Source organism: Molothrus aeneus, chromosome 2 (assembly GCF_037042795.1).
Source record: "Molothrus aeneus isolate 106 chromosome 2, BPBGC_Maene_1.0, whole genome shotgun sequence".
Lineage (NCBI taxonomy): Eukaryota > Metazoa > Chordata > Aves > Passeriformes > Icteridae > Molothrus > Molothrus aeneus.
In genome coordinates this window covers 115406642-115433484 of record NC_089647.1, presented here as the reverse complement: position 1 = coordinate 115433484, position 26843 = coordinate 115406642, and the positions used below count along the sequence as shown (strand labels likewise).

At 50.0% G+C, this 26843-nt stretch overlaps 1 protein-coding gene across 5 annotated transcripts in view; it reads left to right on the top strand.

Moving 5' to 3' along the window:
• Positions 1–26843, top strand: part of RUNX1 (RUNX family transcription factor 1) — a 171879-nt gene that overhangs the window by 134859 nt on the left and 10177 nt on the right. For 3 of the 5 annotated variants that reach the window (XM_066571707.1, XM_066571710.1, XM_066571708.1), the window contains one exon: positions 1828–2019. The exons of 1 other annotated variant lie outside the window; for it this stretch is intronic. In XM_066571707.1, coding sequence (XP_066427804.1) covers positions 1828–2019 — 192 coding nt within the window. Of the gene's footprint in view, positions 1–1827; positions 2020–5581; positions 5588–26843 lie in introns of all 5 variants that reach the window. One more of the 5 variants, XM_066571709.1, reaches the window with a different exon arrangement.

Genomic DNA, 26843 nt, shown 5'->3' with positions numbered 1-26843 from the left:
GGCCTACAGGGCTTTGCAGAAAATTTTTTGTTGCTTATTCAGTGATATTCAATGTTGAGAGAGGGATTTTTAGAAATGTTTATGGATAAAAAGTTAAGGGGGGGAGTGTGGAATAAGGAATAGTGGATTAAAAAAATAAAATAATACCTACTTTTTATGTAATCACAGAATGGTTTGGGGTGGAAAAGACCTTAAATATTATCTCATCCCACCCCTGCCATGGCAGGGACACCTCCCACTGTCCCAGGTGCTCCCAGCCCCAGTGTCCAACCTGGCCTGGGGCACTGCCAGGGATCCAGGGCTAGAATTCCATCCCAGCCCTGCCCACCCTGCCAGGGAACAATTCCTCATTGCCAATATCCCATCCATCCCTGCGTTCCTTTACCTTAAGGCCATTCCCCCTTTTCTTGTCACAAGTTCCCCTGTTTCTTCAAGGGAACAAGTAGAAAAATGAAGATGTTTGACCTCTGGGCTGGAGATTTGGGCTGCATTCCTGGCAGGACAGCAGGGTCCAATGGAAAGAAGGATAAAAGATAAGGCACAAGGATCCATGAGGCAGCTGATGTCCTGAGACAAATCCAACATGCAGAAATCATGGAATCATAGAATAGAACCATGGAATATCCTGAGCTGAAGGGACCCACAGGGGTCACCCAGTGCTACCCCTGGCCCTGCCCAGACCCCCAACAATCCCACCCTGGGCATCCCTGGCAGCACTGGCCAAAGGCTCCTGGAGCTGTGGCAGCCTCAGGGCTGGGACCTTTGAAAAGGCTGGCACAGCTGGGATTGTTCACCTGCACAGGAGAAGCTTTGGGCTGAGCTCAGGGTGGCCTTGCAGGGCCTGCAGGAGCCCCAGGAAAGCTGGAGAGAGACAATTTCCAGGGGATGCAGGGACAGCACCCAGGGAATGGCTGCCAGTGCCAGAGGGCAGGGCTGGGTGGGATCTTGGCAATGAGGAATTGTTCCCTGGCAGGGTGGGCAGGGCTGGCATGGAATTCCACCCCTGGATCCCTGGCAGTGCCCAAGGCAGGTTGGACATTGGGGCTTGGAGCAGCCTGGCACAGTGGACAATTGAATTGTGTCACCTCAGTCCTTCCAGCTGATTCTAGATGTGTCCCAACGCTGTTCTGGCTCTCTGGGACCTTCCCTGTCCCCTCCCAGCCCTGGAGCTTCATGGGGACTGTGCTCCAAGGGCTGCTTTGGGAAGTGCTGAACTCAGTAATTCCCACATGGCCATGCCCAAGTCCCCTGTGCCCTGCTGATGCTCAAAATTCAGCATTTCTTCCCTTCAAGCTGAGTGTCTGATGGGACCTCACCTTCCTGGAGCTCCCAGTGGCACCAAGAGAAACCTCATTATCCCAGTTCCAGTTCTGCTGGTGTTCATTTCCTGTTCCTGTCCATAAAACCATTGCAAAAGGACCCAAAACCAGGATTTGATTTGGTTTGTTATTTTTCAGTCCTGTAGCACTTGTGTGGTTGTGGTGCCTGGTAACAATCTGGGATGGAATTTTTGAGGAGTTATCCCAGTGCAGGTTTAGCACAGGGGCCATTTCCCCCATTTAGAAACCACAGGAAGGGTAGAAAGGCCCTGAAATTTTTGGTGGCTCTGGTTCTTCAGCCCTGGGCACCTCTCAGGCTGTCCCACAATAAGACTGCAGAGCTTTAGGGGTGATTTCACTTTCATTTCAGACATTCCCAGATTAGGACATTCACCAGCAGATCAGGGGTTGCAAAAACCAGGAAAAAAAATTTAAAATAAACCAAAACCAACCAACCTCATGTACCAAGTGAGCTTTTCTGATCTTTTTCCCCCCCCTCCCACACTAGGACATCGTCAGAAAATAGATGAGCAGACAAAGCCCGGCAGCTTGTCCTTTTCTGAGCGCCTGAGCGAGCTGGAGCAGTTGCGTCGCACGGCCATGAGGGTCAGCCCACACCACCCAGCCCCCACACCCAACCCTCGAGCCTCCTTGAACCACAGCACAGCTTTTAACCCTCAGCCTCAGAGTCAGATTCAGGGTAAGTACCCAAAATCCTCCCCCTGCTTGCCCACCTCCATCCCCGCAGCCTGTGGGGGCTCATGGCCCAGCTGTGGTTCCATCTCTTTGGGGCTCTCCTTGGAGATCTTTGACACATGAGAGTCCTTACGGAGTGAAAATGGGAGCTTTTTCAGGGAGGTTTGGATTTTGGGAAGCCTGGATGGTTGAATTTGGCAATTTGGGAATGTTTTAAGTGGTCCATTCTAATCCTCCCCCGGCTCGCCCACCTGCATCCCCGCAGCTTGTGGGGGCTCACGGCCCAGCTGTGGTTCCATCTCTTTGGGGTTCTCCTTGGAGATCTTTGACACATGAGAGTCTTTAAGGAGTGGAAAGGGGAGCTTTTTCATGGGTGTTCAGATTTTGGGAAGCCTGACAGGTTTTAAGGAGTCCATTCTAGTGCTCTTCCCTGTGGCCTATGGGGGCTCACAGCCCTGCTTTGCTTCCACTTCTTCTCGACTCTCCTTGGAGATTTTTGACATGTGAGATCATTTGAGGAGTGAAAAGAGGGGCTTCCAAAGGATGCTTGGATTTTGGGAAGCCTGGATGGTTGAATTTGGGAATTTGGGAATGTTTTAAGTGGTCCATTCTAATCCTCCTCCCGCTCGCCCACCTCCATCCCTGCAGCCTGTGGGGGCTCACGGCCCGGCTGTGGTTCCATCTCTTTGGGGTTCTCCTTGGAGATCTTTGACACATGAGAGTCTTTAAGGAGTAAAAAGAGGAGCTTTTTCATGGATGTTTGGATTTTGGAAGCCTGCATGGTTGAATTTGGGAAGGTTTTAAGATGTCCATTCTAATCCTCCCTCTGCTCACCCACCCTGCAGCCTACACGGGCTCATGGCTCCACTGTGGTTCCATCTCTTAGTGGCTCTCCTTGGAGACCTTTGGATCTTTGGCACATGAGAGTCTTTAAGGAGTGGAAAGGGGAGCTTTTTCATGGGTGTTCGGATTTTGGGAAGCCTGGCAAGTTTTAAGGAGTCCATTCTAGTGCTCTTCCCTGTGGCCTATTACAGGGGGATTGGAGCCCTGCTCTGCTTCCACTTCTTCTCGGCTCTCCTTGGAGATCTTTGACATGTGAGAGCCTTTGAGGAGTGAAAAGAGGAGCTTCCCAATGGATGTTTGGATTTTGGAAGCCTGGGTGGCTGAATTTGGGAATTTGGGGATGTTTTAAGTGGTCCATTCTAATCCTCCCTCAGCTCGCCCACCTCCACCCCGTGGCCTACACGGGCTCATGGCCCCACTGTGCTTCCATCTCTTTGGGGCTCTCCTTGGAGATCTTTGGATCTTTGACACATGTGAGAGAGTCACATGAGAGTCTTTAAGGAGTGAAAAAAGGAGCTTCCCAATGGATGTTTGGATTTTGGGAAGCCTGGCAGGTTTTAAGGAGTCCATTCTAGTCCTCCACCCGTGGCCTATGGGGGCTCACAGGCTTGTTCTGATTCCACTTCTTCTCGGCTCTCCTTGGAGATCTTTGACATGTGAGAGCCTTTGAGGAGTGAAAAAGGAACTTCTCAATGGATGTTTGGATTTTGGAAGCCTGGATGGTTGAATTTGGCAATTTGGGAATGTTTTAAGTGGTCCATTCTAATCCTCCTCCTGCTCGCCCACCTGCATCCCTGCAGCCTGTGGGGGCTCATGGCCCAGCTGTGGTTCCATCTCTTTGGGGTTCTCCTTGGAGATCTTTGACACATGAGAGTCTTTACGGAGTGAAAATGGGAGCTTTTTCAGGGGTGTTCGGATTTTGGAAGCCTAGATGGTTGAATTTGGGAATTTGGGGATGTTTTAAGAGTCCATTCTAATCCTCCCCCCGCTCGCCCACCTCCACCCCATGGCCTACAGGGGCTCATGGCCCCACTGTGGTTCCATCTCTTTGGGGCTCTCCTTGGAGATTTTTGACATATGAGAGTACTTAAGGAGTGAAAAGAGGAGCTTTTTCATGGATGTTTGAATTCTGGGAAGCCTGAATGGTTGCATATGGGAATGTTTTAAGATGTCCATTCTAATCCACCATCCACTCCCCCACCCCATGGCCTACACGAGCTCCTGACCCCACTGTGCTTCCATCTCTTTGGGGCTCTCCTTGGAGATCTTTGACACGTGAAAGTCTTTAAGGACTGAAAAGAGGAGCTTCCCAATGGATGTTTGGATTTTGGGAAGCCTGGCAGGTTTTAAGGGGCCCATTCTGTGTCTTCCCAGTGTCAGCCCAGCCCATGGGTTTTGTTTGCCTCCACCTGCAGAACCAATGTTTGTCTTGCAAAGCCAGGCCTTGTTCCAGGTGTATTTCCCAATGGACATTTGTCCATGAGGGTGCTGGAGAGAGAGGGAAATGCTGTCAAAACCTTGCTTTGACCTTTGCCAGGAAGGCAGCAGCAAAGAGAGCTTTGCAAAGTGCTCCATGCCCCCAAAATTACCTCTGAGGGCTGAGGCTTTCCTAGGACAGGCTGCTTTGGAGGTCTTTCTGTGGCTCTTGGTTTTCCAGGGGGTTTTGTTGGAATGAAAACCTGCAAAAGGGTCACTCAGGAGTCTGATTTCCTCCCAGGCTCGGATGAAACCGAGTCATGCAGCTTGGAATCTTATCTGGCATCCCCTGGAGCTGAGTCTGTCCCTGTTAGAATTCCTGCTGAAATTTGGGCAGAGGGTCAGGTCACTGAGCACTATCAAAATGCAGATTCATGGGGAGATGGACCCAAAAAAGTGGGACAGTGTTGGTTTTAGCAGGTGCTGCTCCTAACAGAGTTTTCTTCTGTTTTCCAACCAGAAGGAAATGGGCTCAGTCAGTGCTCTCTGCTGAGATTTTGGAGAGGAATAGTTACAGGGAATTGGGATAAATTCTTATTTTGGGATTTATTTCTGAGAGCAGGGTGCTCCTTCCTACAGGCAGGAAAGATTATCACTCAACTCAGGCAACTCTTGGAACTTTCCTTTATTCCCAGGGTTTGGAAGGCCTGTGGCTTAGTAGAATTATTGCAGATCTGATGGGTTTGGGGTATTTTTGACAATCATAGAATTCGGGAATGGTTTGGGTTGGAAAGTACCTTAAGGATCATTTTGTTCCAACCCAAACCATGGGCAGGGGCACCTTCCACTGTCCCAGGGTGCTCCAAGCCCAGTCCAAGCTGGCCTTGGATGCTTCCAGGGATGGGGAAGCCACAAAATTCTATGGGCAAACTGTGCCTTCCTCACAGGGAAGATTTTCTCCCCAAAACCCCAATCTAACCGTACTAAACCCTAATGATTTTACTACTAAAAATCAACCAATGATCACGTGCCTCTACAGAGCAAAAAGAAACTGGAAGCACCACCCAGCTCCTTCCCCTGGCTGGAGCAATTCCAGGTCAGCTCAGGTGAAGGATCCAACCCCTCACATCCCCCTCACTTCTCTCCCTGATTTGCAGAGCAAACCACGCTGGGTTTCTCCAGCTCATGGCTCTGTTCCTATTAAAAACCCCAAATTTTATTATGGCTGCTCGGCAGAGCAGACGTGGGTGGAGGTGGCAGCCTTGCACATTCTTCAGCTTCTTGGGAACACTTCCTGCCTGGCAGAGTATCAGGTTTAACACCCAGGATCCCTTTTCCCTGCTTCCCTGTGGAATTCCCAATGGATTTTTCATGCAGGGCCTGGATCCAGCTGCTCCCTCTGGGAATAGCTGTAGGAGGTGGTTGGGCTTTGCTGTTTCAAACAGGATTTCATGGGTTTCACCTGTGGATGTAGCTCAGCCATGGATGTTTCCTCATGGATATTCTCTTCTCCTGCTTCCATTTTCCCTCCCAAATGGGTGTTATCCATTGAGGATGGAATTGTTGAGGTTTGCAGTGAGTATCAGGAAGATAAACCCCAAATTGAAGCCTCTCTCATTTGTCTGTTGCTATCACATTTTAACGTTCAGGGCTCACATTTTCAGGGTTATGTTATCACAGCAGGGAAAACAGGGATGGGGTGGGACAAAGCTCCAGGACCATCAATTTTCCCTTGGTGATCAAAGTGTGGTTGGATTAGGGTTTGTCTCCTGTGTGAGCTGGGATATTTCATTTCTTTTTATGATTATTTTTGGTTATTCAGTTTCAGACCAGAGGCCTCCAAAACAAGAGAGGGAAGGGGAGAGCTGGGATTGTTCACCTGCACAGGAGAAGCTTTGGGCTGAGCTCAGGGTGGCCTTGCAGGGCCTGGAGGAGCCCCAGGAAAGCTGGAGAGAGACAATTTCCAGGGGATGCAGGGACAGCACCCAGGGAATGGCTGCCAGTGCCAGAGGGCAGGGCTGGATGGGATCTTGGCAATGAGGAATTGTTCCTGGCAGGGTGGGCAGGGGCTGGGATGGAATTCCACCCCTGGATCCCTGGCAGTGCCCAAGGCCAGGCTGGACACTGGGGCTGGAGCAGCCTGGGGCACTGGGAGGTGTCCCTGCCATGGCAGGGGTGGAGCAAAATGATCTTTAAGATCCCTTCCAACCCAAACCAGTCTGGGATTCTGGGATTCCATGAAAACCAAAACAATTCTGAACATCCCATTTCACACCTTCCTGCCCATTTTGCACCCTGGAGCATTTCTGGTGAAACTGTCTCACCAAAGAGAGCACAAAGTGCTTTTTTTTTAAGACCAAACCCCTATCCATTGCTGAATTCCAAGCAGTATCCCAAAATTTTGCTTTAACTCCCACCAGTAGGAACCACAAGCTGCTCCTCCACTCATCCAAACCCACTTATCTTTAAAAAAAACCCCAAAACTAAAATAGACATCTCAGAGCAGTTCTTGGATTGCTAGGGGCAGGTTGCCATGCCACTAAACCACTGTTTATTTGTTGAGGTTTTCAGCTAGAAAAGGATTGAGGGTAATTTTAACTTCCTATTTTAGCAAGCCTCTAATGGGAAAATAAAACCTTTTGTTCAGATACAAATAAAGCAAATAGAATAAAGAAAAATAAGAGAATATATAAAGAATAACAAAATGAATAATATAAAGAATATAAAATAAAAATAATAAAACCTTTTGTTTGGATAGAAATAAAATAAATAGAATAAAGAATAATAAAAATAATATATCAAGAACAATAAAAAGAATAATATAAAGAGTATAAAAATCAAAAGAACAAAACCTTTTCTGTCACAGATATGAATCCACGTTAAGAGTTGAATTCAGAGCCCATAAATTGCTTTAATTGAATTTTTATGCTTCTTTCATATCACAAGGAGGGAGCCACATCCACCTGTTCCCTTGGAAGTTTTAACCATGGCCAATTCCCAGACAAAGGGGAACAGGAGGGGAGGAAAAGCTTCCACCACATGGTTTAAGTTGAGAGATTATTTCATGCCAGAACTGAGTGTAAAATGTCAAAGGATTTGACCTCCATGCACAGAAAAAGGAGATCCTGACCTCAACTCACCCCTTCCTTTGTGTGAGGGGAAAATAAAAAACAGGCAGAGCCATGTGAGCTGTGCTGAGGGCTTTAGAGCCTTGAAAAGAATTTATATTTATATTTATATTTATATTTATATTTATATTTATATTTATATTTATATTTATATTTATATTTATTATATATTTATATTATTTTATTATATATTTATTCATAATATATAATATATTAATAAATATATAATATGAATAATATAAATTGAAATATTATATATTTCTATTATAACATATAATATAAATATAAACATGCAATATATGTATTATATATGTATTAAGGTCAAGTTTCTCCCAACACCAGCCTGGACCAGACACTAAATCCACAATTCTTAATTTTACAGTGGTTAAAGTTAACTAGAGTGGGTAATTCCAAAAAATTATGAACATAAGGTTCCTTTACAGCAGAATTTTTGGAGGGGCCAACAGAAATATTTAAAAATTCAGGCCCAGAAGATTCTTGTGGAGGCATTGATGTGGAGTTAATAAATTGCATAAATAAATGGGGTTAGGAATATCATCCAAGAAGGTGCCACTAAATAACTTTTTTTTTTAATTAGCCAAAAAAATGTTCATAGAATCACAGAACCAAAAAAATGGTTTGGGTTGGAAAAGAACCTTAAAACCAACCAGGGACACCTCCACTGGTCCAGGTTGCTCCATCCAACCTGGCCTTGAATATTCTTCATTAGTTTCCAACTGTTTAGATGTTTTCACTTGGGGATTTATTAATTATTTATTGAAAAAATAAATTAATCAAGCTGTTTTCTCTAGGGGAAACAAATAATCACTTTAAGCTACACCTCTGGTTCTTTTTTAAGGCTTTGATAACCTTTAAATTACCTGAGTTTGCTTTTTTTAAAGCAAATTTTGTAACCTTAGATGTCCAATTTCCCACTTTTATGACCAAATCTAAAATCCCTGGAAACGAGAGGCTGGGATAAAATTGCTGACAGCTCTTGAAGGGAAGAATTAGCCCTGAAAACAAAGCAAGGGAGATCATTTAAAGCTCAGCTCTTTGAATTAACACCAAACACGAGGACTGAGGGATTATTTTGTTACGAGCCGGGCTTTTGTCTTTCTCCAGGTGCACCACACTTTGTTTAAGGGACATTTCAAGGTCCTTGCTATCAGGATCCTGGACAAAAAAACACAGCCTGGGTTTATCAGGGTTCCCAGGAACCCGTGAAAAGCAGGAGGAGAGTCAAGGGCAGCACTGAAACCAGGAATTACAGCCAGGGAATTCCAAGTTTTGTTCCTTCTCTGCCTGGATCAACCCCCACTTTTTAATATTTTCGTTTTTAATTTCATTTCATAAGCTGTGTGTTAATAGAACCAGAAGAATTTGCAGTGTTTCAGAAGGGAATTGATGGGGTTGTCACTCTGCCCCCACATTTTGCTGCTGGAAAATGTAATTTTCAGGTGGTTTTGGGCATTGGGGTTGGCATGCTTACAGCTCCCTAACAGATCCAGAGGTTCCCAGGATCAGGGAATTCCCAGCTCTTCCCCTTGTGCCATAGGTTAAAAACTGATTAATTCCATTCCCGTTGGACACCCTGGTGTTTCACCCAGCATGTGGTGCTTTCCCAGCACATCATCCCCTTCCCACTGGATTGCAAACCTCTCCATTCCCAAAAAACACTCCCTGGAATGTCCAGCCAGTGCTGCCTGATCTCGTCACTTTTCTTCTCAGCTCCGCTCCTTAAGGCTGGATCCAGCACTTCTGGATGCTCTCTCCACCTCCAGAAGGTTTCCCCACCACGATTTGCCCATCCTAATCAGGGACAATCCCCTTTAATGGATCCCTTTCCATCTCCTGGAGTGGGAATTTCCACTGGGATCCTGCTCTGGATGAGGAAATCATCTTCCTCCTTCCCTGCAAACTCCCAGTTCCCACATGGACCTCCAGGTCCTCAGCACTTCCCTGGGTAAATCCCACCTGTGCTGGAGCCTCCATTGCCTTTCCAGCACTGGGATCTGTCCAGCTCCTCCAGGATCCCTTCCCTTCAGCCATGGATTTGTCCCTCCTTCATTCACAGAATCCCAGAATCCCTGGGTTGGGAGAGACCTTCAAGGCCATCGAGTCCAGCCCAGCCCCAGCCCCTCAACTCAACCCTGGCACCCAGTGCCACATCCAGGCTTTGTTAAACACACCCAGGCATGGGGACTCCACCACCTCCCTGGGCAGCCATTCCAGAACTTTCTCACCCTTGCTGGAAAAACCTTTTCCCTGCTATCCAGCCTGGATTTCCCTTGGTGCAGCTCCCACACGGGGCAGAGCGAGGTGAGGATCCAATTCCTCAACACTTGCCTGTGTTCCCAGCACCATTCCCAGCTCCAGGGGCTCAGCCTTGCTCAAGAGCCTCACATCCAGCTTGGAAAATAAAATTTAAAAAAAAAGGCTTGAAATTGTTTGGCTTTTCCATCAACTAATGGAAAGAGTTATGTCATGGTGGTTAATCTGCAAGATTTCCAAGTGTCGATATATCTGAGATAAAAATCTTCATATTCCAAATGCCTGGCACTTCCTGGGATTGAAAAAGCAACAAATATGTTCTCAGTCCCCAAGCAACACCTGCACTTCCACCAACTTTTTCTTCTGCTTTTTTCCCACGTTTTTCCCACCACACAGAGCATCCTCAAGGATAACTCCAAGAAACAAAAAGGAAATCTTGGGTTTCAAGCAGAGAAGTTGAGAGATCTGTATTTTGTTTTATGTTTTGACACTAATTCCATTATTTTTTTGGCAAATAAATGAGAGTTTGATTTTTTACAGAGCATTTAGGAAAACTCAGGAAGCAGAAAGGTGTTTCAGGAGGATTTTTAGAGATGTCCAAGCATCTAAACCATGGAGAAACCAGTCCCAGCTATGGAGCTGCCTTTGGAAAACCCTCTCCCTGATTCTTTAGGCGGCTCAAAAATTGGGCAGCTCATGCCCAGGCACAGTTTTATTTTCATTAATCAGTCCATGTCTTTTACCACGGGAGAGCTGATGGATCCTGAGAGCAGAGCTAGCAGGCAGGGACAAGTATTCCCAGTTCAGTTTTGGACTTGCACAGCGATTCCTTCTGGTTTGTTTGGTTTGATCCCCTTCCACTCCCTGAGCCCTTCTCCGTTATGTCCTTGGGAAAGTGGAGCTGATCTCTGACCCAGGGCAGGAATTTCCTGCCAGGATTCTCCCAGAGAATTTCCTGGGCTCACTCCTTGCTCCTTTATCTCTCTCACCCGTGCAAGGTGCAGCCTCTCCCTGCTCTCCTCTTTGTTTTTGGGGCAGCATCTTTCAGCTCTACCTCAAGGGGCATTTCTGTCTCCTGGAGCTCTTCCTTTCCCATGGAAACACCTCAGTCTGGCTCCCTGCTCTTTCCCAGGGTTAATCTCATCTCATCCTGGAGGTGTTTAAAGTAAATATCTCTGCCTGCCCCAAGGGCACATTTAAACTGGATATTGGGAAGGAATTGTTCCCCATGAGGGTGGGGAGGCCCTGGAATAAAATTCCCAGAGAAGTTGTGGCTGCCCCTGGATCCCTGGAAGTGTCCAAGGCCCCGTTGGAGCAACATGGGACAGTGGAAGGTGTTGCAACAAAATTATCTTTAAGGTCCCTTCCAATCCAAACCATTCCATGATTCTGTAGTTTGGATGGCAAGCATTCAACATTTGAGGTTTTTTCATGTTTGGGGTTGTTCTCCACTGGCCCTCAAAGCATTTTCTTGGCCTTTGAATGTCCCAATCACGAGGAAGATTAAAAGCACTGATTGCAAAACCCTGGTAAATCAAATCTGAGTTCTTTACAGACAAACCCATTTTCTTTCCCCAGCATTCTCCTCTTTAATCCCCTCTTGGCAGAACACGCCAAGGTTTGGATAGCAGAGCTCAAATTACCTTCCGTGGTAAATAAAACAAACAAGAAATAAATAAATAAGGGCTCCTTACCCTAAAAACAAACACCCACTGAAAACAGCTTCTCCTTCACCTGGTGCTGCCCAGGTGCCAGAAGATGCCACTTGGATTTTGTAATTCAAGATGTTCTTGGCCCTCAAATTCTGAATTGAACATCTCCAAACTTGAGCTGTTGTTGGGGGCCGGGCTCTGCTCGCAGGGAACAGGGACAGAGAGGAAACAGCCTCAAGCTGTGCCAGGGGAGGTTGAGTTGGATAATCAGGAAAAATTTCTTCTTGGAAGAGGCAGTCAGGCCTTGGAAGGGGCTGCCCAGGGAGGTTTGGAGGTGTCCAAGGAAGGCCTGAACATGGCACTCCCTGCTCTGGGCTGGGTGGGCACCAGCCTTGGGGCAAAAGGCCAAGAAGGAGTGGGATTGTTCACCTGGACAGGAGAAGCTTTGGGGTGAACTCAGGGTGGCCTTGCAGGGCCTGAAAGAGCCCCAGGAAAGCTGCAGAGAGACAGTTTCCAGGGCTTGTAGGGGCAGGACACAGGGAATGATCTTAGACGTCTTTTCCAACCTTAATTCTGGGATTCTGGGATTTATCCATGTCTTGGGGGGCTCCTTTCAAATCCTCCTCTGCCAGGCCTTTAGCAGGACATGGCATCCAACAGGATCATTCCCTGAGGAACCCACGTGGTGCCAGCGCTCACAGGGCTCCTTTTATGTAGCTGAGTACACACAACACCCTTAGCAAACTCATCCTGAGCTCTGCCTGTGTATTCAGCCTATTATGACCCCAACAAACGGGGATTGTTCACAGCTGAGGAACAATGGGCTGGGATGTGCAGTCAATGACCTGGGGAAGTGCACATTAGATAATCAAATTGGCTCCATCTGACCATCCCCAGCCTATTTGTACAGCTCTTCTCTTAAAGGCATCGAAAAACAGAATGATGTTTAAGAGGGCCATTAAAAATTGGAGGGTTTGCTCTCAGGTTGGGTTTGATTTCCAGCAAGAAGTTCCCAGGTCTGTGTCAGAGGTTGCTTTGGTTTGTCTGTGAGGGGTGAAATGCTCAGTTCAATATCAGGGATTCTGGGATGGTTTTCTTCCAGGGTTTGGTGCTCAGCTTCAGGAATTTTCAGGGATATTTACCCAGAGAGATGTTTGGAATGTCTTTGGTCAGGTGCGCAACAATGGGATGGAAATAGAAATAATTGAAAGCAGGAACTATTGGAGTTGTCATCTTCTGTCAGAAATTGCTTGGATGTGGAGCCTTAAAATCACCCAGTGCCACCCCTGCCATGGCAGGGACACCTTCCACTGTCCCAGGCTGCTCCAGCCCCAGTGTCCAACCTGGCCTTGGGCACTGCCAGGGATCCAGGGATGGAATTCCATGCCAGCCCTGCCCACCCTGCCAGGGAACAATTCCTCATTGCCAAGATCCCACCCAGCCCTGCCCTCTGGCACTGGCAGCCATTCCCTGGGTGCTGTCCCTGCATCCCCTGGAAATTGTCTCTCTCCAGCTTTCCTGGGGCTCCTCCAGGCCCTGCAAGGCCACCCTGAGCTCAGCCCAAAGCTTCTCCTGTGCAGGTGAACAATCCCACTCCTTCTTGGCCTTTTGCATGTTTAATTACAATTATAAATTATTTATCACATCACTTGGCCAATTTGGGCTCCCTCAGCTTCTTGCAAATTAAATTCAGATGATCAACACCAAGAAAAACCAATGAAACCAAAATTCCTTTGCGTGGCAATAATTCCTGTAAATTGCTGCATCCTGTGGCCCGTAGGAAAGGCAACCCTGAGTGAAAGGGAAGTCTTGATTTTCTTTGGGTGATGCTTTGCAGCTGCCTGAGCAAGGGCAGCACTGGTGATGCTTTCAGCTCTCATTGCATAAAGGTGAATTTCATTTTCCAAAGCCCACATCCAAACAATGCTCCTCATCCTGCAACCTGTGAATAACTGCTCAAAGCACAGTGAATATCCTTTGATATCCTTGAGAGCTACATAAATACGTGTAATTTTCCATGCAAAACCATTGGCAAATTTGAATTCAGGATTAATTAGTTCATGGGGGAGAGAATCCACCAGCAAACAGGAGCTGCTCTGCCACTCAGCATAAAAGTGAGCACTTGTGTTAACTGGGACAAAAGTGGGAAAATGGGACTGGCAGGAAAAGGCCCTGGGGGTGCTGGTGACAGGGGCTGGACACGAGCCCAGGGGTGCCCAGGGGGACAAGAGGCCCCTGGCAGCTGGGCTGGATGAGGAATTGTGTGTGCAGCAGGAGCAGGGCAGGGATTGTCCCTCTGTGCTGGCTCTGAGAGCCCCTCCAGGGCTGGGCCCAGTTCTGGCCTTGCAGGAGAGCCCTGGAGGGGCTGGAGCGTGTCCAGGGCAGGGAACGGAGCTGGGCAGGGGCTGGAGAATCCCTGAGGGAGCTGGGCAGGGGCTGCAGAATCCCTGAGGGAGCTGGGCAGGGGCTGCAGAATCCCTGAGGGAGCTGGGCAGGGGCTGCAGAATCCCTGAGGGAGCTGGGCAGGGGCTGCAGAATCCCTGAGGGAGCTGGGCAGGGGCTGCAGAATCCCTGAGGGAGCTGGGCAGGGGCTGGGGCTGGAGCAAAGGAGGCTCAGGGGCCCTTGTGGCTCTGCACAAGTCCCTGCCAGGAGGGCACAGCCGGGGGGGTCGGGCTCTGCTCCCAGGGAACAGGGACAGGAGCAGAGGGAACGGCCTCAGGCTGGGCCAGGGCAGGCTCAGCTTGGACAGCAGCAGCAATTTGCCCATGGGAAGGGAGCTCAGGCCTTGGCAGGGGCTGCCCAGGGAGCTTTGCAGTGCCCAGCCCTGCAGGTGTCCCCTGCAGGTGGCACTGAGTGCTCTGGGCTGGGGACAAGGTGCCCATGGGGCACAGCTGGCACTGCATGGGCTGGCAGGGCTGGGCCAGCACCTGGGATTCCATGGAAAGAGAAAGGAGGCATTTCAAGTGAGGGAAACCCCCATCCCTGGGTGTTTGTGCCAGGCTCTTGTGCCCACGGTGGTCTCCAGCATCTGGATGGCACCTGAGGAAGGAAGGAAGGAAGGAAGGAAGGAAGGAAGGAAGGAAGGAAGGAAGGAAGGAAGGAAGGAAGGAAGGAAGGAAGGAAGGAAGGAAGGAAAAGAGATAGGGAAAGAGAGAAAGAGAAAGAAGGAGCAAAAGAAAAGAGAAAGAAAGAGGAGAGAGAAAAAAGAAAGAGAGAGAGAGAGAGAGAGAGAGAGAGAAAGAAAGAAAGAAAGAAAGAAAGAAAGAAAGAAAGAAAGAAAGAAAGAAAGAAAGAAAGAAAGAAAGAAAGAAAGAAAGAAAGAAAGAAAGAAAGAAAGAAAGAAAGAAAGAAAGAAAGAAAGAAAGAAAGAAAGAAAGAAAGAAAGAAAAGAAAAAAGAAAGACAAACAGCTGTGCTAATCCCTGTGCTTGTTTGATCATGTTCAGAGCTCCCACACTCCCATGGCAGGGCAGGGTTTTGTTTCAGGAGGGTGGTGCCTACCGAGGGCATGTCCATGTGATTTCTGTATTTGTACATTAAACATTTCCCCAAGATGTAATTCCTTCCCTCCTGCACTGTGAATAAAGAGACTTTACGAGACGAGCTGCCTGCAGAGAGCCAGCAGAGAGAGGAGGGCTGTTAGGGCAAGATAGGGCACATGGAAATGTGTCTGAGCCGGCTGCTCCACCCAGCCTCTCATCTTGAGAGGAAAAAAAAAAAACAAAAAAACCCAAAATGTTTCCAAGCAGGCAGTGAGGCCAGGTCTGATGAGCACAGACATCTGCCCAAGGAGCTGACGCTTGGCTGGTACATCCTCTCTGATTTATGGTGTGTGTGTGTCTTAAGCCTTAAATTGTTGATTCTCTGGCTGGCTGCAGTGGGATTTCAGGGGGCTGGGATTGTGTTTGCTGCTCGCAGAGCTGGCGCTGATACCGGGGCTCTTGGCACCCACTCAGCCCCAATCTCACACCTGGCTGAGACAATGAGGGCCTTGTTGCACACATCTCCACCAAGGGCTGTCATCCCGCTTCTGTTTCATCTAGGAAGGAGGAAAAAAAATAAAGGGAGGACTGAGGGAGTGCTGTCTCCTCACCAGGCAGGCTGGGATGGAGCATATCCCTGTTTTCTGTGTGGGAAAATATATCTGAGTTTCTAAAAACTTTTTGATGTTTCAGGGGTTCAGAATTGCTAAGGGAGAAGAAGAATTTTAGAGGAATATGTGGGGCAGACACCTGAGGGAGAGATGGAGAGAGATGATTTACAAGGAATGGAGTGACAGGGCAAAGGGGAACAGCTTCAGACTGAGAGTAGGTTTAGATTAAATATCAGATATTTACTTTGCTTGTTGATCCTTGCCCTTGTGCTCTCCCTTCAGCCACTCTTTCTCCTCTCATTCTGCAGCACAGATGTCTTAGAGGTGCCTCCTGTGGAAGCTGGAATGGTTAAGAACTTTTTCCTCCCCTTTCTGCTTTGTCATTGCTGGTGCTGAGCTGCTGGCAGAGGGAGGCAGGGGGTGCACACCTGTCCTGGGCAGGTTTTTCCATTTAACCTCTCCTGTTCCTGCAGGGGAGCTGGGCAGGGGCTGAGGGAGCTGGGCAAGGGCTGGAGAATCCCTGAGGGAGCTGGGCAGGGGCTGGGGCTGGAGCAGAGGAGGCTCAGGGGCCCTTGTGGCTCTGCACAAGTCCCTGCCAGGAGGGCACAGCCGGGGGGGTCGGGCTCTGCTCCCAGGGAACAGGGACAGGAGCAGAGGGAACGGCCTCAGGCTGGGCCAGGGCAGGCTCAGCTTGGACAGCAGCAGCAATTTGCCCATGGAAAGGGAGCTCAGGCCTTGGCAGGGGCTGCCCAGGGAGCTTTGCAGTGCCCAGCCCTGCAGGTGTCCCCTGCAGGTGGCACTGAGTGCCCTGGGCTGGGGACAAGGTGCCCATGGGGCACAGCTGGGGCTGGATGATTTTGGAGATCTTTCCCAACCTCAGTGATCCTGGGATTCTCTGACTGTGCCATTCTTCCTGCAGCCTCCATTCTTTGCTCCAAAACATCTCCTTGAGCAGAAAAGTAGGGAGGGAAAAAGGAGAGGGAGGCACCTCCACACTGCTCATGCCCAGGGAGATGGGAAAAGGCCCAAATTCCACCAAAACACAACTTTTTGCTCTCCTTGCTGGCCCAGCTGAGGCTGTGCCCCTGCTGGGGTGGTCTCCAGCAGGACCATGAGGTTTGAGCTGTGTGAGGAGCAGCAGAGATGGCAGAGCTCCTGCTGCCCGTGCCTGCGCGCCTTGGCTGGAGCAGCAGGAAAAGGCCCCGGGTGAGAAAGGCAGACAGGAGCTCGATGTTATCTCAGCACAGCTCTCCCAGGCCAGTGGGGGCCACTCTCCAGCTCTGCTGGGCTCTGGGGAGCTCCAGGGGCTCCTCCAGCCTCCACAAACAGCATTTCTGCCTCGGGGCCCAAATCCTTCCAACATTTCCCGGGTGTTTGTCTGGCTTTGCCTCCTTGTGTCTCAGGCTGGGCTTATCTGGAGGTTCAGGCTGGCTCAGAGAGGGGGGAGCATGGGAAGAGCTGCTGGAGTTGGAACTGGAAATGTAGGGAATTCTCAGGGCTTGTACGCTAAAGCTTAGAATGAAACACAAGATTTGCCCTGAAAAGGTTTCCAAATTTAGGTGCTGAAAGTGAGAATGTGGATTTGTGGTTTGAAGTAGAGACACAATAAGTAGAAGGAAGTTTAGAGGTTTAGAGTGTGAGATATAGAAAATATAAAAATAGTTGCAAAAGTAGACACAAAAATTTAGAAGGAAAGGAAAGGAAAGGAAAGGAAAGGAAAGGAAAGGAAAGGAAAGGAAAGGAAAGGAAAGGAAAGGAAAGGAAAGGAAAGGAAAGGAAAGGAAAGGAAAGGAAAGGAAAGGAAAGGAAAGGAAAGGAAAGGAAAGGAAAGGAAAGGCTGTAAGCTAAGAGAGCTCACTCTGTAGCATGAATCCATAAGATGAAATATTTAAAGATTAAGTCAAAAACATAAATATCCTTGCCAGCAGTGTTTTATTAATCATGAAATCTTTTAAAAGTCTTGTAACTAGAAGTCTTATGACTTTCTAAGCCATGCAGTAAAGATGTGAGCCAAATTCACTCTTCCTATCTATATAGAAGATAAAAAAAAATAAATCATATAATTAAAACAACTCCAAAGTCCCTTCTCAAATTCCTTCCAAAATCCCCACACTGGAGGATGGGGGGATGAACCCTTTCCTATTTAATTCCCTGGCAGGAGGTGCCAATGCAGCTCCAAAATCATTTTGGGATCACAGTGGGGAAAAAATGAGTAATGCAGCATCTTAATTGAACCAGATGAAAGAGCTGCACAAATAAACAAAGGGTTGGGTTTTTTTGGTGTTGTTTTGTTTCTCTGGCGGCCTCAAAATATCAACAACTGCAAAACAACACCAGTAAATGTAGAATTATGGGTGAATTCAAACTAATTGTTTCCAAATGTTGCTGGGTTTTTTTTTTTAAATTTTGGAAATGCAGATGTTAAAAAAAAATATTTATATTCAATAATAATAATTCAATTTTTGAAGTTTTTCCATCCTGAGCAAATCCCCAATATAAACAACAGTAACCTTGGTTTTGTGCCATTGCATTGGGTTTTTACATTAAACATAAAAAATATTTGCTCTTACCCCTATTTAAATAATATTTGCTTACATATCAAGATTAGGTTTAGCTTTGAGATGGTTTCTGAAATGGGAAAAGTTGCTTTTACTCAGAGTAAAAGAGGACTCTCCTTGCCACAGCTGCCCAAAACTGCCTTGCTCAGCACATTGGGGGCAGTTCAGATGTGCTCAGCTGACTTTCTAAAAACTTTTTGATGTTTCAGAGGCTCAGAATTGCTAAGGGAGAACCAGAATTTTACAGGATATTTTGGGGCAGACAGGCTGGTCATGGGGTTGTGTTTAAAAAAAAAAAAATTAGCAAGCTGGACATTTCAAATCCAGAAGTTTTTGGTAGCTAAAAGTCAGGTTTTGGTAGCTAAAGGTCAGTTTTGAAGTTGTTTAATAAAGAAAGTGAAACTCCTATTTATATAAAACATCCAGCATTTCCTGTTCCATAAAAGAAATCTTCCTCAGCCTGGCAAAACAACAGCACTTTGTTGGTTCATACTGGGAATTACTGAATTTCTTCCACACCAGGACATTTTGCAACATCTGACATGTGTTGACACCTCTGTTCTCTACAGGATTACAACTTTCCTTCCACACTGTTATTCCTCACTCCACCCTTGCTGCTCACACCTCCCTGCACACAAACCTGCAGCTGGGAGAGGGATGGAAGGACACAACATTTTGGGAAGCAGGGCAGGGATTGTCCCCCGAGGGCTGGGCCCAGTTCTGGTCCTGCAGGAGAGCCCTGGAGGGGCTGGAGCGTGTCCAGGGCAGGGAACGGAGCTGGGCAGGGGCTGGAGAATCCCTGAGGGAGCTGGGCAGGGGCTGCAGAATCCCTGAGGGAGCTGGGCAGGGGCTGCAGAATCCCTGAGGGAGCTGGGCAGGGGCTGCAGAATCCCTGAGGGAGCTGGGCAGGGGCTGGGGCTGGAGCAAAGGAGGCTCAGGGGCCCTTGTGGCTCTGCACAAGTCCCTGCCAGGAGGGCACAGCCGGGGGGGTCGGGCTCTGCTCCCAGGGAACAGGGACAGGAGCAGAGGGAATGGCCTCAGGCTGGGCCAGGGCAGGCTCAGCTTGGACAGCAGCAGCAATTTGCCCATGGAAAGGGAGCTCAGGCCTTGGCAGGGGCTGCCCAGGGAGCTTTGCAGTGCCCAGCCCTGCAGGTGTCCCCTGCAGGTGGCACTGAGTGCTCTGGGCTGGGGACAAGGTGCCCATGGGGCACAGCTGGCACTGCATGGGCTGGCAGGGCTGGGCCAGCACCTGGGATTTGGGGGTTCTGTCTGGTTGTCCCACATTTCCCACAGGAAAAGCTCCAGGAGAAGGGGCAGGGAAATGTCCAGGACTTGGGACATCAGCAGCTGCCCCCAGGTCTCCTCCCAGCATCACTGACAGGTGAATCCCCTTTCTGGGGCAGCCTGAGGCAGAGTTTGTGTCCAGGGCCATTTCTGGCTGATCCCTGAGCATTCCCAGCCCTCTTCAGGGCTGTCGCCTTTGGCACCTTGCTTTGGAAGGACACTGAGGGGATTCTCTGTGGGTTGATTTGATTTTCTCTTTGTCACCTTCAGAAACACCAGAGAGAAGCACTTGGACCCTCAAAGCTCCTGCTCCCTTCCCCTTCAGCTTTAGAACCGGCTTGTTCTGAGCAGGGACAGCACCCAGGGAGTGCCTGAGGGTGGGCCAGGAGGGATTTAGGTTGGGTTTTAGGGCAAGGTTCTTGCCCAGAGGGTGCTGGCACTGCCCAGGCTGCCCAGGGAATGGGCACGGCCCCGAGGCTGCCACAGCTCCAGGAGCCTTTGGCCAGCGCTGCCAGGGATGCCCAGGCTGGGCTTGCTGGGCTCTGGGCTCTGGGCAGGGGTGGGATGGATGATCCTGGGGGTTTATTCCCACTCAGGATATTCCATCATTCCATGAAATACAGAAGGACATTTCCTTTAGTCCAGCAGAGCAGATGTTCCAGCTTGGCTGGTCCCAGTGCATGCCTTGTACCCTCATCCCGCACTGTGAGCGTGGAGATGAGTCCTGGCCTTCCTCCCATCCTTCCCCCCTGGGCTGGGCCCCTCCAGCCCTCAGCTCCAGGGTGGCTCAGGGGACAGGTCCTGCTGTCACCTCCTGTGGCCACGGGTTGGCTGGAAGGGGCTGCTGAGGGATTTTGGAGAGGAAGCAAAGTATCTCTTTGGGATTCTAAATGGATTTCTGGCCTGAGTGCCCCTGACAAGGCTCTGGGCTGGGGCTTTCAGCACAAACTTCTGGGCTTGGCTCATTTCCCATCTGAGTTCTGCAGATCTCAAATCAGCCTGTGGGAGATTTTGGGGAGCAGATCCCTTAGGAGAGCTTCCAACAAGTCTGGTTTCATTTAGGACCATAACCAGTTCCTCAGCTGCCTTTTCAAGCCCAATCTGTGCTTGGTGCTAAGGCAGGCTGGCTGTACAAACAGATGTTCACGTGGAGAAGACCTCACCTCCCCTTGTAAATCAAAGCTGCACTCTGCAGAGAGCTTTCATGCAGCAGCATTTCTCTCAAGGTGACCTCAGCTGTTCAAGAATGAAGGTTGCATTTGAAATGTCACTTATTTCCTCAGTCTAATGAGCCAGGGTGTCTTTAGATCATCAGAGATCTGCTCATTACCAGAAGTTGTTTTTAATCCTGATCTGTGATGGGATTTAAAAGAATCCAAGCAGATTTTTGTCTGCCATCCTGAACAAGGGTTTGGGGGCTGACTCGGTGCCCCTGGATGAATTCTCCTTTATTAGTTTCTAGGCTTTCTTCTGAGCACTTGGGATGGCATCATGAAAGTGGAAATGGCTGTCATCTTCAAAGGCCTCTTTTGTACTGACAAAACTTCACCTTACCCACTCCTATTCATAATCTATTGCCATCCTAATTAGTTCACATCAAGGTCAGTGTTTGGTGGGGGATAAAATGACTGTAAGCTCCAGAGAGCAAGTTTTTCTTCCACTGCTTTCATGCTGGAAAAGAGGAGGGAGCAGTGAAAGTGGAAAAGAAGAGATTGATGAGGACTTTTTGTTTATCTTTAGGCTAAAGGACTTGGATGTGGAGTAATTAGTTCAGAGCATCAGGAGCAACCTGTGAGACCCCTGAGGCCACGTTGTGTTCACCCATTAATCCCCCAGTGAGCTGCAGAAACTCCTTCATTCCATTCTCCTTTTCTTCAAGGCATTGATTTTCCAGAGGGAATAACACATCCAAGGGGCTTCCAGCCCCAGATTTGTGTGAATTGCAGACCCAGAGCTGGGAATGTTTTACTGTGACAGGAACTTGTGACAGCCCAGAGCAGCTGGGGCTGCCCCTGCATCCCTGGCAGTGCCCAAGGCCAGGTTGGACACTGGGGCTGGGACAGTGGGAGGTGTCCCTGCCATGGACCTGGCTGATCTTTAATGTCCCTTCCAACCCCAAACCATTCCATGACAGAAATTCTGTATGAAAGCAAAGTCACCTCTTTTCCAATACATGCTTCCATTTTTTTTTTTTTTTTTTTTAATTTTGAACAAAGCTTATGAATCTCTGAATTCTAACAGGCAAAGGATCTCATGAAGGAAAGACAGGAATTCTTGGTTTCAAGGCCTTTTGCCATGGCGAGGATGGGATGAGATGAGTTTTAGGGTTTGGAGCTGAGCTCCAGGGCATCAGGACACCCTCACAGGAGCAGCAGGGTCAGGTGCAGCCCAGGGCTCTGGAAGCTTTGCCCAGGAGAGGGAAGTACAGCTTTGGCACCACAATATGAGAAGGATTTAAAGCTCTCAGAGTGTCCAAAGGAGGGACATGAGGATGGTGAAGGGTCTGGAGAGGCCACACGAGGAGAGGTTGTGTGAATTTGGATTGTCCAGCTGGAGCAGAGGGGGCTGAGGTCAGACTTCACTGGGATTGCAGTTTGTCCCAAGGGACAGCTCCAATCTCTGCTCTGGCACAGGGACAGCACCCAGGGAGCAGCTGGAGCTGGGCCAGGAGGGATTTGGGTTGGATTTGAGGGCAAGGTCCTTGCCCAGAGGGTGCTGGCGCTGCCCAGGCTGCCCAGGGAATGGGCACGGCCCCGAGGCTGCCACAGCTCCAGGAGCCTTTGGCCAGCGCTGCCAGGGATGCCCAGGCTGGGCTTGCTGGGCTCTGGGCAGGGCAGGGCTGGCACTGGGGGGTCCCTGGGGGTTTATTCCCACTCAGGAGATTCCATCATTCCATGATTTAAGCACATGTCTGCAAGCAGTGACTCAGTGGCACTTCCAGGTGCTGGCTCAGGGAATATCTCTCCATTTCCTTTAGTCCCGCTTGACCCCATGACAGAGAAACTTCTGAGGTCTGTCCAGGCTGGGATTTCATTTCAATGAGCTGCAGCCATCTGTGCACTGTGTGTCTGTGTCTGACACAGTCATCACAGGGTATCTCTGCCATCGAGGAGAAAAGCAGCTGTTCCCGGGCTGTGATTCACCCTCCTGGCTCGGCTGGGATGTCTCCCTTAGGGTGAAACAACTTGAACCCCACAAGTGTCTGCTCTGCCCTGCTGGCAGCAAAGTCTGCAGTCTAGACAGGCAGCTCCGAGGTCGGCACCTCCGGAGTGGAGCTCTCAGGTGGGCTGGGCCAGCAGAGACAGCTTTATTTCACTTTATTCACCATTAGCAGCTCGTGTTCAGGCTCTGTTCCCAGGGCACCAGTGTAGCAATGTGCCCTCTGTTGGCGGAGTGACCGAACTCTCCTTTGTCTCCTTAAAAAGGAAATAAGCCCAGAAGTTTCTTTCCTGGATTAGGTGAAAAGACATCTCATAGGACCTGGGGGACTTCACCTCAAACTTAAGGGTAGTTAATTGGACAGGAGCCAAAAAGTCTCACCTGACCAATTTACTAGAAAAAGAAGAGAACAAAGAAACCAAAGGCTTTTGTGAGGTGTTTTACCAGGAGCAAGAACCTCTTGCACCTGGCTCAGTTTTTCTCTGTTAAGAGTTTTGTTATTTTGCCTTTTATTAAAACTTCTCTGTTCCCAACGCTGCCACAGAAGCCATCCTGCTGATTTTATGCCTTCTAAGGTAGCTGAGCTATCTTGGGTGTGATATAAATCTCCCAAAGCTTATGAGAACTGGCTCAAGGAGTCCAATCCATCACAGGATTTCCCTGCCCGGGCTCATTTCCCTGAGCGCTGCCCCCACCTGAGCCCGGCACGGGGATGGAGCAGCACAAAGCTGATAAATCTCCCCGAGCTGTGCTTGTGGGTGAACTCTGCCTGCCTGGGGTGACACCAGGTGATTCCCACGTGCTGTGACTCAGCTGAAGCCGAGCCTTGCCCTTCCCGTGCTCCAGCTCCAACCAGGATTGCAGCAATTCCTGGGGGGCAGCAGGAATTCATCAGCCGGGAGCCATTCCCGGGGCTGGAGCGGCTCAGGGACAGCAGCGAGTGGCACCTGGAGCAGCTGGAGGCACAGGAGGGCACAGGAGGTGTCACCTGGCAGGGTTTGGCACCTGGGCAGCTCCCACAGGTGATTCCCCTGCAGATCCGAGGGGATCCCGGATCCCCCTGGAGCAGCTGAAGGCACAGGAGGGCACAGGAGATGTCACCTGGCAGGGTTTGGCAGCTGAAGGCACAGGAGGGCACAGGAGGTGTCACCATGCAGGGTTTGGCAGCTGAAGGCACAGGAGGGCACAGGAGGTGTCACCTGGCAGGGTTTGGCAGCTGGAGGCACAGGAGGTGTCACCTGGCAGGGTTTGGCACCTGGGCAGCTCCCCCAGGTGATTCCCCCCGCAGATGGCAGAGGTTGCATTTCTCCCTGCGGATTTATGGGCACAACGAGGGACAGCAGTGACCTCTCCAGGAGGTGCCATCCCCTTGTCCCCGTTCAGGTCACCGGGGACCCTGTGCCCTCCCGCACAGGGGCGCGGGTGTCACTGCCGGGAGGGCACAGGGGTGGCATCAGCTGTCCCCGTTATCCCCGTGCCGTGTCCCTGGGGTCCCGCTGTCCGTCTGGGCTTCGGGACAGACTCAGATAGGGCGGGACACGGCAGCGACACCGAGTCTGGCGGCTCCTCCGGCAGCCGGGCAAGGTCAAGGCTGAATTCTTTAATTCTTCTTCTCATTCCTCGCCGGAGCGGGGAGGGAAGAGGAGGATGGGGGTGGGACGGAGTCTCCGTGTTGAACAAATACCTGCAGCTCTCGGGCTGACTCACACCTGCGAGACAAAGAACAATGAGTGCATCCTTAATTGGCTGAACTCGCCTTTCCGAGCCGGGCTGTCAGCGCTGCTGTGCCCAGGAGGAGGAGAGGGATGGTTTGTGTTTCACCGAGCAGTTTTTAGTTTGTGCACGGACCTGCTGGGGCAGCAGCCGCGCTGCGATTGTGAAATCCCGCTCCTCGCACTGGCTGCGCTTCCTGCTGCTGGTGCTCGCAGGGGGTTTTTAGGGCACCCCACAGAATGCTGCGGGTTTCTTTGGGGTGCAGAGCTCTGAGCAGCTCCTTCAGGCAGCTGCTGAGGGATGAACATTATCTATATAAACATCCCCTGTCGCTTTCTCCTGCTGCCCTCAATCATCTCCAAATATCTTGCTGTCACTGCAGCACCAACTTCCTTGTCACGGATGTGAGGAGATTGATGGAAATTTTTTAAAAACACTCATTGGGATGCACTCCTTTGGCTCTCCTCCTTCCCTGGCAGCTCTTTCGAAAGAAAAGCTGGCAAAAAAAAAAATCTTCACCAGCGCAGCTGGAACAGCCTCAGCCGCCTCGTTTGGAAGGTTTGTGCTCGAGGCTGATGTTTGGCTGCTTAACCTCGGGAGGTGATGCCTCAGCGGGGAGAAAATTCCCTCATTCCCCCATCCCAAAGGTTTTTTAGAGGCTCCAAAACCCCTCCAGCCTTCTCAAAACTCCAGGAACAGTGAAATAAAACGAAAGCAAACACTGAGGCTGGGAGGTGCCCGCCTAAGATCCCTCTCCCAGGGAATGGCCGGGGATTTGGGAGCCTCTCCCACCCTGCGTCTGTCACCGTCACTGCCAGCCAGGAGGGCTCCTGCCACCTCTCAGCAGCCCCACAGGGGCTTCGGGGACAGCAGGGACGGAGCTCCTCTCCTGAAAATTCCCCTGGAAAGGAGAAACCCTTGGCAAAGCCTCCCTGCGGAGCCCGGGGGTGGCTCCGCGCTGTGCCCCCGGTGCCACAGGCTGGGGGACCGAAGCCGCGGGGGCAAAAAGGAGCCGCTTGTGGAATTTTACAGTTGGCTCGGTAATTTTCCAGCCCCGAGAATGCCAGCCTTGTGCGGCCGCTGCCCTGCCCGGGATGGACTTTTGGAAAGTCCCCCTTATTTATGCTAATGACTAATTGCTTCAGCTGCCGGCAATGCCACACCTCGCTCACTGTGCTGGGATTTGCTGCGTCCCCAGGGAGGCAGCGAGAGGGCGATTGAGTCATTTTGGATGCCTGGCTTCTGAGGGAGAGGAGCTCCGAGTCATTCCACATCATTTCCCGATTTTTTTGTGCTTCCCACTGCTCCACCTGGAGCTGCTGGAGCGGGGAAAGGAGCGGGAAGAGAGGCAGAGACAGGAGCGAGGTGATGGCAAAAGCAGGGGAGGAGGAAAGGCCAAGCTGGAAATTTTTTTTTTTTTTTTAGGGCAGCTTTTGGCATCTTTCTGCCGAGCTCAAAAGTACACGGAGTATTTCTGTGCTCACAGGTCATTTCCTGGATTGGGCAAGACACCTCTGTGAATGAACAAGCCCAGTCAAGAGCGTTCCTTGCCTCACACTCCGAGGGAAGAAGGCAAAGTGACACCAGAAAAAAAAAAAAGTTTCCCTTTGGAAAGATTAGCAAATGTAATGCAGATTAGATGTACAGATTTATATTTTATATATTATATATTTTAATGTATTATATATTTTAATGTATTATATATTTTAATGTATTATATATTTTTTATATTTTATTAGATTTATTAGACACCAAGGAAAGGGGAAAGGGGACAAATGCCGGCCCCAGAAAAGCCTTTAGGGCAATTCAGGAGCCGGCTCTTCTCTCGTGTGCCCCCAGGGTGGCACCCCCGGGCTGTTCCCAGTTCCCACCCAGCCCGTGCCCGCTCCAGGCCGGATCTGCGGAGCCGCTTTTGGGCTTTGCTGCGTGTGAGTGACAGGAATTTGTGCAGCTGGCGAGAGAAAAGCCTGGCAGCGGCGGCAGCGGCGATTTCGCCACTGCTGTGGCCGTGCCGGGATGGGGTGGGGGATTTTATGGGACGGAAATAGCGGGTGATGATGAAGGGTTCAGAGCTCGGGGCTGCCCGCGCCGCCTCTGCCCGTCCTGGCTGGGCAGAAATCACCTGGAGGAGGGGTCTGGGGCAGGGAACCACAGGGGGAGAGGGCAGGGGTGGTTTAAGAGGCAGGAAGAGAGGGGGGTGAAGGGAATAAGAGGAGAATGAAGGTGGGAATGAGAAGAGGTTGAAGGTGGCAGTGAGAGTGAATGAGGTAATAAGAGGAGGATGAAGGTGGGAATGAGAGGGGGATGAAGATAGCAGTGAAAGGAGGATGAAGGCAGTGAGAGAATGAGGGAATGAGAGGAGGATGAAGTGGCAGTGAGAGGAGGATGAAGGGAATCAGAGGAGGATGAAGGTGGGAATGAGAGGAGAATGAAGGTGGGAATGAGAGGATGAAGGTGGCAGTGAGAGGAGGATGAAGGGAATGAGAGGAGAATGAAAGGAATGAAAGAGGGATGAAAGGAGGATGAAGGCAGCAGTAAGAGGGAGATGAAGGTGGCAGTGAGAGGGGGATGAAGGCGGCAGTGAGAGGGGGATGAAGGGAATGAGAGGGGATGAAGGCAGCAGTGAGAGGGGGATGAAGGCAATGGGAGGGGATGAAGGCAGCAGTGAGAGGGGGATGAAGGCAATGGGAGGGGATGAAGGCAGCAGT